The sequence below is a fragment of the Alexandromys fortis genome, unplaced genomic scaffold (assembly GCF_014885135.2).
Source record: "Alexandromys fortis isolate MF-2015 unplaced genomic scaffold, M_Fortis_MF-2015_v1.1 scaffold_76, whole genome shotgun sequence".
Lineage (NCBI taxonomy): Eukaryota > Metazoa > Chordata > Mammalia > Rodentia > Cricetidae > Alexandromys > Alexandromys fortis.
The window spans coordinates 8841581-8855781 of record NW_026067997.1 but is presented as its reverse complement, the minus strand read 5'-3'; the positions used below and the strand labels follow the sequence as shown (position 1 = coordinate 8855781).

At 44.2% G+C, this 14201-nt stretch overlaps 1 protein-coding gene across 6 annotated transcripts in view; it reads right to left on the bottom strand.

The window, feature by feature from the left end:
- Ocln (occludin) overlaps positions 1-14201 on the bottom strand; it is a 43880-nt gene continuing 29679 nt past the window's right edge. For all 6 annotated transcript variants that reach the window (XM_050160362.1, XM_050160368.1, XM_050160364.1 and 3 more), the window contains 5 exons: positions 12113-12261; positions 7347-7562; positions 4917-5088; positions 1655-1696; positions 1-1048 (listed from right to left, as the gene is read on the bottom strand). In XM_050160362.1, the coding sequence (XP_050016319.1) occupies positions 947-1048; positions 1655-1696; positions 4917-5088; positions 7347-7562; positions 12113-12261 (681 nt within the window). In that variant the 3' untranslated portion in view covers positions 1-946. The remainder of the gene's footprint in view (positions 1049-1654; positions 1697-4916; positions 5089-7346; positions 7563-12112; positions 12262-14201) is intronic.

Below are 14201 nucleotides of genomic sequence, written 5' to 3'. Positions count from 1 at the left end.
TTACAGAACACCAGGCTTTAATACCTTACAAAATATGTACAAAACTTGAACGTTCCTGTGAAATACAATTCAAGCCATAATTGTAAATGTAATTGGATACTCTGATACAGTGAAAAGATCTAGTGGGTTACAAAAAACAAAAAAAAACATGTAAACTATTAAGTATAAAGAGTATTTTAAAAATACACAAAACTCTAACCCTGGGTTTAAAATGATCTTTCAAAAGTAAATAATATATTTACAATTTTTAAATTTCACACATTTGTTAATGTTACATGATCTTAGGAATCAGGAAAAATGTAAAGGCGAAATAATGCATAATCATTTATGTTAAAGTCAATACAAGAAAAACACAGCAGGGAAGGTGGCCAACAGAAGGTACTGTACACAGAAGGGAATTACAAACGGCGGGGAAATGCTGTGAGTCATAAAACAGACTTAGCCAACACCGCCTCTGGGAAGCAAGCAGTCTCTCTGTGGAGACATCACGGCAGGGACCCAACTTCCTCACCTGAAAAGTGATTATAAATAAGCCACCTGGTAGGCTGCTGAGATGATTAAGGAGATGGCCTCCACCTGGAGGAACACGCTTGGGTATTAAGACATCATTGTCTGGCATGTGTGAAAGTTCACAACACAGTCCACACCAGCACCTGTCTTTGAATTTACAACCTTGAACAACATTTCATTCTTAATACAAGAATCAATGTGTAAAGTGTGAAATTCCTAATTGGAGTGTTCAGCCCAGTGGATTATCAAAAGCCATTTATAAAATGTTTCAATACTGACGATATGAAACTGATGGTATTAACGCTACGGAAACTTGGTAATGATCACGAAGTTTTAACTTCCCAGATTAGAGTCCAAAGTCACTTTGCCTCCGCAGAGAACTGCAGAGCCATTAGGCGGACGGATGCGCCGCATCTCCCCAGCAGCAGGCACCTGCCTAAGTTTTCCGTCTGTCGTAGTCCCCAACCATCCTCTTGATGTGCGATAATTTACTCTTCAGCTGCTTGCAGTAATTCCTCTTACTTTTAAAATCTGCAGACTAGAAGGGAGAAAATGAATCGCATGAATGCAAAAATCTGAATAATAGGTCTCCACTGGGAATATCAACTCACTACAGAACCAAATAATTGTTAACAATAAAATAGGCAGGCAGGCCGGTCAGTGGTGGTGCATGTCTTTAATCCCAGCACTCGGGAGGCAGAGGTAGGTGGATCTCTGTGAGTTCAAGGCCAGCCAGATATCCAATGAAACCTTGTCTCAAAAAAGCTTTTAGAAAATCAGTATAAGGGGCTGGAGAGATGGCTCAGAGGTTAAGAGCCCTGACTGCTCTTCCAAAGGTCCTGAGTTCAATTCCCAGCAACCACTGGTGGCTCACAACTATCTGTAATGAGATCTGGTGCCCTCTTCTGCCCTGCAGGTTACATGGAAGGAATGTTGTATACATAATAAATAAATTTTAAAAAAAGAAAGAAAATCAGTATAAGCTGTAGCTACAAACAAATAAAATTAATGTTCCAACTTCTCAGTTATAATGCCCATATGTAAATGGCAGGGACTTTGTCTATAAACAGTGTACATATACATGAATGGTGTCATCATTATAATAAACATTAAATAAAAAAGAATCTTAAAATTAGATACTTACTACTTTAACTTCCTTTAGTCTGTTATATTCATCAGCGGCAGCCTATGAATGAGAAAAAAAGACAATGTTTTTTGAAGCATTTTCTCTAGCATTCTTGCCTAGTGGTGGTGGTGCACGTCTTTAATTTCAGCACTCAGAAGGCAGAGGCAGGCAGATTCTGTGAGTTCGAGGCCAGCCTGGTCTACAGAGTGAGTTCTAGGACAGTCAGGGCTGTTACAAAGAGAAATCCTGTCTAAAAAAACCAAACAAACAAATAGAAAAAGAATAGTATTCTTTGGAACTGGACAGACGGCTCAGTTGTTGAGAATGTGGGCCTTCCAAGTATCTAAAAGGGCAAGCAAAACGCACACACTCACTTTACACAATTCTTAACAATCACAGCTCAGTGAAACCTTCCCTAAACTGGCTAGGCCTTGGGCTGCCTTGATTCCCACTCTGAACATTTACTCAGACAACCCTTTGTAGACAGAATGTGAACACAGTGTCAGCCATGCTGTCTACGGCGTTCAGATGGCACTTTCCTGATGAGAATTTTAATTCTCTGTCGAGAGGGACATAGGATTTTATCTTTCTAATCTTAGCATTTCAAAATAATCAAATATAGCCGGGCAGTGGTGGCGCACGCCTTTAATCCCAGCACTTGGGAGGCAGAGGCAGGCGGATCTCTGTGAGTTCGAGACCAGCCTGGTCTACAAGAGCTAGTTCCAGGACAGGCTCCAAAACCACAAAGAAACCTGTCTCGAAAAACCAAAAAAAAAAAAAAAAAAAAAAATCAAATATACAGTAACTGATTTGTAAATGTTGAATAAATTGAGAAAGACTTACCAAAATATCAGATAAAAGCTATAAGACAACATATAAATCAAGGTACAGTAGCAACACCCAGTTCAAAACTGAGAACTGTAAGAAGAACTCAATGAGAACAAAGCTCCGAGCAGCATATGGGGTGATGGGGGAGGTTTATTTACTAAAGCTCAAGACAGTCAAATGGCCCCCAGCACACTACTGTGGAAGTGTTCTCAGTAAAATCCTGACAGACAATTGAAATGTTTTAAATTCATGCTCTCTAGAAAAACAGTTTCATATTCTGGTATTTGTAGTCACTACATAGGAACACACATGTTCAAAGCATTATACACCCTTCACTAAATTATGACAGAATCATAAAATTGAAAACCGTATAACTACTTTTATGCATAAACGTTCTAAGAAGTCAAACATGATGGCACAAACTTGAAATCCCAGTAGGTAGGAGGCAAGAGGATACAGGGTTCAAGGTCAGCCTATGCTACAGAACCAGATCCCATGTCAATAAAAGGAGACATTCCTTGTTGATACGAAACAATAACCACAAACCATTTCTGTGTAAAGGAGTAGGAAAGAAACAGTGCCAGCCAGCAGGGAGCTTGCCTAGCACGTTATCTATCTGCAAAAGAAAAGACCAGGAGGCTGGAGAGATGGCTAAGGAGTTAAGTGCACTAACTGCTCTTCTAGAGGTCCTGAGTTCAATTCCCAGCCACAGGGTGGCTCACAACCATCTGTAATGAGAACTGGTGCCCTCTTCTGGCCTGCAGGCATGCATGCAGACAGAACACTGTATCATAATAAACAAATAAATCTTTAAAGAAAAGCCAGGTGTGAGGATACATGCCTTTAATAGGGTACTAAGCAAGAGGAGTTCAGCTCACCTGAGCTACACAGCGACATATGAGACCTTGTCTCATAAAGATGAGAACCCAAAGGATGATGGTAAAGAGACATAGGGAGCAACCAAAGACATCCCCATGGTCAAATCAGAACAATCTGGGCCACTACAATGGTCATTATATTGGTAACTGTCACATACAGCTTGAGCTTGGTGAGAAGCTGGCTCTGGAAGCAGGGCTGCCTGTTCCCTTCAGACCAAGCGTGTTTGTGCCATGTCCTCCAAAACCCCTTATCAGGGAATGGACTCGCCAGCCTCAGACTGTGTGACCATGAGGGAAGCGAACAGCAAAACAGCCCAAGAGCAACAACAACGTGTCCTTGAGAAGAGCTAGAGAGTGAACCATTCCAACAGAGGCGACTATTGTTTATCCCAGCTGTAACAGTGTCTGTGGGGGCTCCCAGAAACTGAAGTTCAGCTTGGGCGGCTCATCCATGCAGAGAAAGCTCAGTTAGGAACAACAGCTTTAAAGAGGCTTCCCAGTGTCTCTGCTGGATGTCTGCAAGGCCTAGTGTGACAAAGTTACCTCTCTGCTGTTATTTGTTCTGCTGGAGCCTGACAAGAGGACAGCAGCTCTGCCCTGGGAGTCTTTCAGGAACTCCAGCTGGCTGCCTTAAGGAATTTCCCCAGTCAATGTTTGGTGAATGCTTCCAGTGCCTGCTTAATGATGCTTTCTTGCCTTTCTCTTTTATTCTTTTTTTCTTTTGGAGTTCAAGACAGGGTTTCTCTGTGTAACAGCCCTGGCAGTACTTGAACTCACTTTGAAGACCACAGAGATCCACCGGCCTCTGCCTCCTCAGCGATGGGATTAAAGGTGTACATTACCACACCCAGCTTAATTTTAATTTAAATTTTTTGCATACAGGTGCTTTGCCTGCAGGTTAAGTTTGCACACATCACTTATGTCTGGTGGTTAAGTAGGCCAGAAGAGGGCATCTCCTAGGTACTGGAGATTGAACCTCAGTTCTCTGGAAGACAAGCCAGTGCTCTTAACTGTTCGGACTGTGGCTGCCTACCTGCACTCCTGGCATTCTCTTGGAAACAAAGCTTTTCTGGAGTATGAGGTAGAAATTTAAGGGGGAACGCCCACCCCTCATATAGCTCTGGCTAGCATAGAACTCAGTATGCAGACTAGAAGGGCTAAACTCACAGAGATCCTGCCCCTTCCCCCCAAGTGCTGGGATTAAAAGCCCCAGGTAAGGGATATACTTTTATGGGCCCAATTTTGAATTGAGGTTTTTACAGTAACAATGACCTGTATTTATAAATAGAAAAAAATTAATGTGGCCAGTTTTTCTAAATAGAAAGGGATATTTATGTATCTAGATTGTTGCGTTGTAACTTTTTAATCAATTTATTTATCATGTGTGCATGTGTGTGTGTGTGTGTTCTGAAGCTAGGCAAGATGGGGCACATGTCTGAAATCCCAGTCTTGGGAAGGGAAGACTCAACGTTGTCCTCAGCTTCACAGTGAGTGTGAGGGGAGCCTGAGGTACGTGAGACCCTGCCTGTAAAAACAAAACCAAAAGGACAGACGAAGTGAGGCGTGGTCTTTACCATGTACTCCTCGCTTTCTTCTCTGTAGTCATCCAGCTCTCTGTCTAGACGAGAGAGCTCCTTGTTGACCTCGTCGAGCTCAGCTTGTAGACTCTTGTACTCCTGGAGCCCTGAATCAAAGTCTCTCTTGTAGAGCTGTCTTTGTTGATCTGAAGTGATGGGTGGATATTCCCTGAGAAGCAGAGGAGGACACGGTTACATGAGCACCCTTTGCACACACAAAAAACGGGTGGTTGGGTCTGGAGAGATGGTTCAGGGCTAAAGAAAAAGCTGGTGGCTTCCCTCAAAGGCAGCATACTGACTGGTAAGGAGTACGGAAGCATGTTCTCTTGTTTTCTGTCGTGTCCAAGGAAACAGAGCGGGGATGCAATTAAATTCTATGAAGAACTATTCAGAGACTGTACGGGTGTGCGGCCTATCGCATCTGTCACCCCATCAGCTGCACAGGCACCTAGTCTGAAGTAGCTAAGTGGTTGTCAAGGAGATGTCCTCCTGCAAAGGAGAACATCATTTGGTCACAGGGCTGTGCTCCCTTGCTAAACGTTCTGGATAAACCGTCTAGAATGACTTCAGACCTGAAGATACAGCTCAGTAGCAGACCATTTGCCTACACCATGCACAAGGTTCTGAGTTCAAACTCCACTATCACACAAAAAGAATAATTATACTTTTTAGGCGAAAGTCATGAAATCTAAGGTTCCCGGTCAATAAAAATGTGCTAATTCTCACTAAGGATGATACAGGGTAATAGAACACTTAGGTTTAAAGTCTTAACATAAATGCTCGAGCACTGCAGAAGAGCTGGTTGGGAGTGACTCTTTCCTGCCACCACCTACCTTCTTCAGCCCAGCTTATTTGTTTATTTTTGGTTGTATTTTTCCCAAGTGGAAACAGCTTATCTTGTTCTGTCATTAGAAAAGTATGCATTAAAAATGTACTCACAGAGGCTGGAGGCGTAGCTCAGCACTAAAGTGTGTGTTTAGTGTGTGTAACATCCTAGGTCCAATCTCCTGCACTAAAAAAACAAAACCAAACAGAAAAAAAAGCTATGAAAACATGTTCATTGCATAAATAATCTTGCAAGTCAGGAAAATATGATGAATTAATGCTGGAATTCTGGAGCCAGAAAGATGGCTCTGTGGGTAGAAGTGCTTAGTGTAAGGAGAGAAGTGAGTGACTGTGACTCCCTCAAATTGTCCTCTGACCTACACACACACATGCGCACACATACACACATGCACACACATACACAGTGCCCCACCCAGATAAAAAAAAATGTAATAAGCAATCTCTAAGACGTATTCTGTATCTCTAAATGTGCTAGCTAGTCCTTGTATAGGAAGCTGACACATAGAAACATCCACTGGGAAAATACTTGGAATTATTTCACAGGAAGATGAAGCTTCACGGAATATGGGGCTTAAACTTTAGCTCTAACAGTCAGTAAAATGTCTTCATTTGACAGACAGAAAAATTTTATCTTTTAATTAAAAGGAATCAGAAACTTGAGATTTCTCAGAGTTTTTAGCTAGATGTTCCATTATACAAGTTAGACCAATAAATACTTCACAGATAGATAAATAAATCGGTCAAAAAGATTCTGTGAGCACAGAATGCAAAGTATGAGAATCATAAATAAAGGATGTCAAGCTATCTATGCTCTTAACACCTTGAGAAGCAAGGTTTATGAACCACCACCTTTCATAGCGCAAAAATTTCTGATGAGTGGGGCAGTGGTGGCACACGCCTTTACTTCCAGCACTCGGGCAGCAGAGGCAGGCGGATATCTGAGTTCGGGCCAGCCTGGTCTACAGTTTAAGTTCTAGGACACTCAAGGCTACACAGAGAAACCCTGTTTCAAGAAAAAATAAATCTACGTCTGTTCTAGTGTCAGACACCTAAGAGGAAAAAGCTACATAGTACATCTAACACCTGTGTATTTGGTGATGGTAGACTAACACAACAACTTTGGCGCAACACTAAACTGTTTCCTTAACTGCTTACGAAACTGTCACAAGAGTTCCTTGGATTAAACTTTAAAAGAAACTCAGGGACTCACCATGAAAGTGTAACTTGAAAGCAAGCCTGTGTGGCTTGGAAATTTTATAATCAGTCCAACACAATTTCCCTAAACCCAAGTTTTATTTCTTTGAAAGGCTTCCTTGAGTGTCTACTGGTAGAAGAGCCAATTCAGGGAGACGTATATATGAGAGGAATATGATTTACAGTCATATAGACCCCTCTGCTTCTGTTTTATAAAAGGGCATCAAAGAAAAACGCAACCCCAAAACTGGGTTTCCAGGTCTTGGGGACAAAAAATGAGACGGCAACATGACCCCAGTTTCAAAGGCAACAACCCTAAACCTGGGTGGTCGGCCACAACGATAACCAGAATGCTTAGGTGGCTCTAGGAGAGGAGAAAGGCCATACCTGACCCAGTCCTCCTCCAGCTCGTCGCAGGACTCGCCCCCTGTCGTGTAGTCCGTCTCATAGTGGTCTGGATCCGTTCTCTTCGGTTTTCCTGCTCGTCCCTTTGTGGGAGCCCTTTTCGAAGGTGTCTCTAGGTTCCCGCTGCTGCTGTATCGAGGCTGCCTGAAGTCATCCACCGGTGAGGTCAGAGGAAGCTCCTGGGCCACTTCAGGCACCCTAGTGGAAACACGGGCCACGCTCAGAGACCGATGAGTACACTTTGCCTCTGTCACCTCCCTGCGCCCGCCCGAAAGGGCACCCATCCGAGGAGCTCATCCGCTGAGCACAGATGCGTGGCTTCCTGCATTCAGTCTGGCACTAATTCAGAACCCACTAACACATAAGTAGCTTTAAAGCTGTGATTGGGGGAGGGAGTCCGTGCTTAAACGTCTAAGAAAAATGGATCTCATGCTTCCTTTTAGGAAGTTCAAACAAGAAGTGTTTATCTGGCCTGTGCCAGAGACTTACTCTACAAAAGGCTGTTAGGAAACCGAGCACAATTCTTTTCTACAGGTTCTTCCAGTCCCTGGAATGCGGTGTGAGGACAAAGATACTGCTTATCCAAAGGAGATAGGCTCTTCGCAACATTAATTTTATGATACTGCGTATAGATTATCAAAGTTTGAAAACCTACAATATTTATTTATTTATTGTTTTTGGTATTTTTTTGTTTGTTTGTTTGTTTGTTTTTGTTTCTCTGTGACTTTGGAGCCTGTCCTGGAACTAGCTCTTGTAGACCAGGCTGGTCTCGAACTCACAGAGATCCGCCTGCCTCTGCCTCCCAAGTAAAACTACAATATTTAAACTAACATGCTTCCTGGTTTTTGAGTGATAAATGCCTGTCGCCCCAGCATTCAAGAGGTTGAAGCAGGAGACTCTTTGGTCCGTGCTGGGTGGGCTACACAGTGAGACCTGTCTAAACCCCCGCCGTTCAAAGGAAGGCGCTTATTAAGTACTCTTTTAACTCTCTCTGTGTTGATCTTAAAGCCACATAGAATCAACAGGAGGTTTACTAGAACACTCATTATGTTTCTAATGTAATTATTTCACGTTGCATCAGATTTTAAATTGCATGTAATGTTCCTGCCACGAGCATGAAAACAAAGCCCAATGCAGCAATAGAAAGTACCAGAAACAGTTTTACTTTGCTCTGTAAACAGCAAGAACAGAAATGAACAAAGGAAGGGCTAGGCTTTCTAAGTTATCAGCCTGGCTATTCAAATCCACTATTTAAAAGATCTGGAGCTTTTGCCCCCTTTCTCACACTTTCTCGTTTCCCTTTGTGGCTGATGCTCAGGATTGAACCTGGGGCCTCATGAATGCTATACAACCACCAAGCTGTTTCTTTTCCCCCTTTCAATTGCTTCCAAACTACAGAATCCAGAAGCTGAGATTCCATCTCCCAGGCTTACCGGTTTCTAGTGCCTCTTGGTTCTCACTACTGTCAGGGCCTTAGCATTCTAACCACACTTAAGCTCTACTGACCCTAAAGTTCTGGGGGATGGATGTGCGGTTGGGAAAACGCAGGTGGCAGTATTTATTTCTTCTGTCAAGATCTATCCAGCCAATGTAGCTGCTTGTGTTACGTCAGTGCTATGCCTCCATGAGTGTCAATGATTGACAAGCTCTCTGGCACGCTACCCACACCACCAGCTACTGCACATGCTTTGTTGCTTTGAGGCGATAAAACAAGGCTTGGCAGCTGCTCTTTGCTTTTAGGGGCTTTGTTTGTTTTTGTGACAGGGTATCCTGCAGCCCTGGCCTCAAATTCACAATATTGCTGAGGATAACCTTGAACTCTTGATCCTCCTGCCTCCACTTCCTCAAGGGTTAGGACTACAGGTATGTACCACCATGCCAGGCTAAAAATAAAACCTTTGAATATGGTTGGCCTATTTGAAGGCCTCTGCATCAGCTCCTGCCTCCCGGTTCCTGCCCTGCATGAGTCCTGTCCTGACTTCCTTCATTGGTAAACAATGATGGAGAAGTGTAAGCCAAATAAGCCCTTTTCTCCCCAAGTTGCTTCGGTCATGGTATTTCATCACAGCAATAGTAAGCCTAACAAGTTGTTACCTGGATAATGGGTATTGTATGACAGACCTGACCATATTGTATTGGTTAGGATTGTGTCTTTGGCCTAGAAAAGTCATTTATTTCAGAGCTCAGTCAGCTGTTCTACTGGAGCTCTGAAGATAAGAATGTTTAGAGCAGACCTGGCTGGTGAAGTTTCAGAGGGAAGCAAAGCAAAGATTCAGGGAATTTATGTAAAGAATCTGTAGGTTCTGGCAGCTGGGGATGAAGAATCAGAGTGATTAGCAAGAGACCAGAGGCACTAAAGTAAAACCTTTGTTTTACTGGGATCATCAGTGCTGGTCAGCTGAAACTGAGAAATTAGCGGTAATTAAGAAGAGACCAGTGCCAGGCGGTGGTGGTGCACACCTTTAATTCCAGCACTCGGGAGGCAGAGGCAGGCGGATCTCTGTGAGTTTGAGGCCAGCCTGGTCTGTCTACAAGAGCTATTTCCAGGACAGGCTCCAAAGCTACAGAGAAACCCTGTCTCAAAAAACCAAAACAAAACAAAAAAGAAAAGAGGAAGAGACCAGCATCACTGAGGTGAAATCTTCAGGGAAATGTTTCCATAAAGCACAGGGAAGCTGTGTTCCAGAGGCGGCCATTGTTGTACCTCATGTTGGCAGCCAAATTTGGTACTGTAAGCATCCCCTGGGTGGTACTTGTTTTAAAGGCATGAAGGGGTCACGGAGCAGTTAAGGTTTGGCACTGTGAGAGGCCAGAGGAGAACGCTGGTGAAGACACAGCCTTGGTAGCAGTCAAAGGAGAGGGACTGAAGGCATTACTCAGGGAAGCTGAGGTTCAGCAACACAAGAGCGCCTAGGTGAGGTAAAAGTACAGCCCAGTTGCAGCAGAGACCCCAGCAGTTTGGAAACGCCAGCCATGGGATGACCACAAGAACAGCAGTAGCCTTGGAGTGGAGCCTGCCCAAGCTTACAAGACAAACTGAGTGTGTGGCAGAGGGCAGAGCTAGAGAATGCCCAAGCCCCATTCCAGCAACATAAAGCATAAAGGAAACCCTATGGTTCGGATGGGGGTCCCCGCGGATCCGCCCTAAGTTTAGTTATGCCAGTCCCTAAGACTGGTGATGTCAGGCTGCACTGTGGACCTTGAAGCAGTGGAGTCCACTGGGAGGCTTTTAAGATCACTAAGAGTGTTCCCTTTCGGGTGAAGAGATGGCTCAGTGGTTAAGAGCACCGCCTGCTTGTCTAAAGGTCCTGAGTTCAATTCCCAGCAACCACATGGTGGCTTACAACCATCTGTAATGAGATCTGGTGCCTTCTTTTGGTCTGCAGGCATGCATGTAGGCAGAATATTGTATACACAATAAATTAGATCTTTAAAAAAAAAAAGAAAGAAAAAGAGGGGCTGGAGAGATGGCTCAGTGGTTAAGAGCACTGACTGCTCTTCCAGAGGAGCTGGGTTCAATTCTCACAACTGTCTTAAAATGCAGTTCCATGAGATCTGACACTTTCACACCAATACACATAAAAATAAAGTTAGATAAATCATTAAAAAAGAAAAAAAGTGTCTCCTTTCAAGAGGACCGAGGTCCATCTCAACCTGTGACTCTCTCTTACTCCCACATGTACCCCTGCCATTACATTGTTATCACCACGAGGTCCTCACCAGGGCTAAGCAAGTGCAGGTGCCAGTGCCCTTACCTCCCAACTATGACCTTTACAAAGTAAGTCTGCCTTGGGTATTTTGTTTTAAATGTTGAAAAACAGACGACTAACCAAAATTCTGGGCTTCAAATCGTGTTTTCTAGTTTAGCACACATGTGTGTGAATAGAGCCGATCGACAGGCAACCTTTCCTGTCTATGAGACCCAATAAACACAGGCAAAGGGAGAAAAACCAAGTCGTCACACACCTCTGCTCAGCTAACTTCCACACTCATTCTGAGCAGAGCACAGAACCCTATTCCTCATGAAAAGCCACATATCTGGCCTTTCAGTATAATTAGCAGATGAGAGGGGGTCTCATCCTCCTCTGCATCCTGAATTTCCAAGAAGCGCTTAAGCCTCTAGCAAAGATCACTGTAAGAGGAAGGAGGGCTTGTGGCCCGCTTACCTGGTGCCAGTAGGTACTTTTTAAAGAATGGCCCTGTCGCTTCTCGGCCTTGGATTCACAACAGTATAAAGAAGGAAGGCACAAATCAATAGGCCTGCTGGAGGAGGCCGCTTGTTCCCGCTGCTCAGCCCTGAAATAATGCGTCTAGGATTTCTTTTTAAGCTTTTCTAGGTTTTACAAGGCTTTAGTCCACCACGTTGTCGCGCCAATTTGTTTTAAGGGGCATGGGCAGCTCGTTGGTTCCCGGCTGCTTAGCCCCAAAATAATCACACAGAAACTGTATTAATTAAATCACTGCTTGACCCATTAGCTCTAGCTTCTTAATGGCTAACTCTTACATCTTAATTTAACACATTTCTATTCTGTGTATCGCCACGTGGCTATGGCTTACCGGCTAAAGTTCCATCTGAGTTCAATGGGCTACATGGCTTCTCCCTCACTCCACCTCCTTTCTCCCTGCATTCTATTTAGTTGTCCCTGCCTACCTAAGTTCTGCCCTATCAACAGGCCAAGGCAGTTCCTTAATTAAGCAATCCAATACTCCTCTCTAGACAAATGCTATCCAATTAAGGTGCTACTTACATTGGTGTTGACTTATAGAAAGACTCTGGGTAGGACCGCCTGCCATCTACTTTGCCATTGGAGGAGTATGCCATAGGACTGTCAACTCTCTCTGCATAGTCAGATGGCGGTGGAGGCATGTCTTGTGTGCCTGCAGACACATTTTTAACCTAGGGGGAAAAAAACCCAAGAGACCATTTACTCATAATCAAAGGGTTAAAGAAATGGGGGAACAGGCAAATGGATCTAGAAAACATCATATTGAGTGAGGTAACCTAGACCCAGAAAGACAAATATCATATGAACTCACTCATAAGTGGCTTTTAGACATAAAGCAAAGAAAAACTAGCCTACAATTCACAATCCCAGAGAACCTAGAACCTAGAAAATAAAGAGAACCCTAAGAGAGACATACATGGATCTAATCTACATGGGAAGTAGAAAAAGACAAGATCTCCTGAGTAAACTGGGAGTGTGGGGGTCATGGGAGCGGATAGAAGGGGAGGGAAGAGGAAGGCAGGGGAGCAGAGAAAAATATATAGCTCAATAAAAACAATTAAAAAATTCAAAAGATATTTGAAAAAATAAAATCATTACATCATTACTAATAATAAAAAAAGAAATGGGGGAATGTACATCCTTTAATCTCAGAACTGGGGAGGCAGAGGCAGGTGGATCTCTGTGACTTCAAGGCCAGTCTGGTCTACAAAGCAAGTTCCAGGACAGCCAGGGCTACGTAGAGAAGAAACCCGACTTGGGAGAGGAGGGTGAGGGGAGAAAGGAAAAAAAATCCTTTAGATCCAATTGAGCTTTTGGATTATTCTGCTATTTTATGCCCTCGCAATTATTATCAATATCTCTATAGGGTGCGTCTCTGCAACAGGGCCCCTTCTACCTTGTGTTCTCTGCTGTGGGAGTACTCAGTGACTTCCTTCACTGTTTCCTACTCAGGGTCAGAGAGGAATGGAATCACTTCCCTCTGAAAGTGGAATTCAGGGCCACAGCCAAGCCAGCAGGTGGGTTTCCAGGGAGTGGACTTAGATTCCACCGCAGGAGGCCCTGGTGGGAACCATTCTTGGCTCCCAGTGAATTTCTTACAACAGAACAAAACACCCTCTCTGGCAAATGCTTTGCCAAGTCAAGGGCCTGCCCTTACTCTAGAGACCTCATCAGAACTATAAAAGGCTTCCTTTTCTTCAAAGCCTGGCTTCATTTCTCCAGGATCCACTCCCTTCCCTTGCCCCTCCAGCATGAACTTTATCAGAGCCCCAGTCCTGAATGCCCTTTCCCCTTTCTTTGCCTGCTAATCCCTCAAGATTTGCTCCAAGTCTTAGTTCAAGTGCAGCCAGCTCCTGGGGGGCTGCAGGGTGAGGCACAAACCTCTATCCCCCCCACATCTATCTCCGTAAACCTCCAGTCAGAGAGCCTATTCAGTGCCATGCAGTCGCTTACTCACGCCAATGGCTCACTCACTTATCTCTAACTCCTATTTACGAGCTCGCTATCAAGCGGACTGGACGGCTAACAATGCTCAGCCAGCAGACCTTTTCCCAGGCACAGTCCTACAGGTGTGACACCTCTCTCAGAAACGAGGAAGCTGTGGCTCAGGGGATTGGATAACCGTCCCAAGGACCTAGACCCAATAAAAATGGTAATGTGTACAGCCTTGCTGTTGAGTCTGCAAGCCCTGCCCAGTGTCTGCACAAGTCAGAGGCCCAGAGCCTGGCCTTCAAGGTGAACCTGAGTTCACACGGAGGAAGGAGAACACCAACTCCCACAGACTGTCCTGAGTTACACACATACGCTGTGTCACAAGCGCGCGCACCCCCAGATGCACACACAGATACGCAAATAAATAAATGTAATAAAAAGAAGCTCAGAGCTTGCTATAAAAAGATTGCCTGGGGAACGAGAGGTAAAGAAAGTAGAACGAAAATACAAATTAAGATCTGTCTTGGGAGAAGCAAAGCTCAAGAGTCATCATTCTCGGGGCTAAATGTTGGCCTTGCCTCTCCACAGCAGCCTGCGGCAAACCCTGAACCATGCATGCACTCCACAGCAGCCTGCAGCAAACCCTGAACCATGCATGCACTCCACAGCAGCCTGTGGC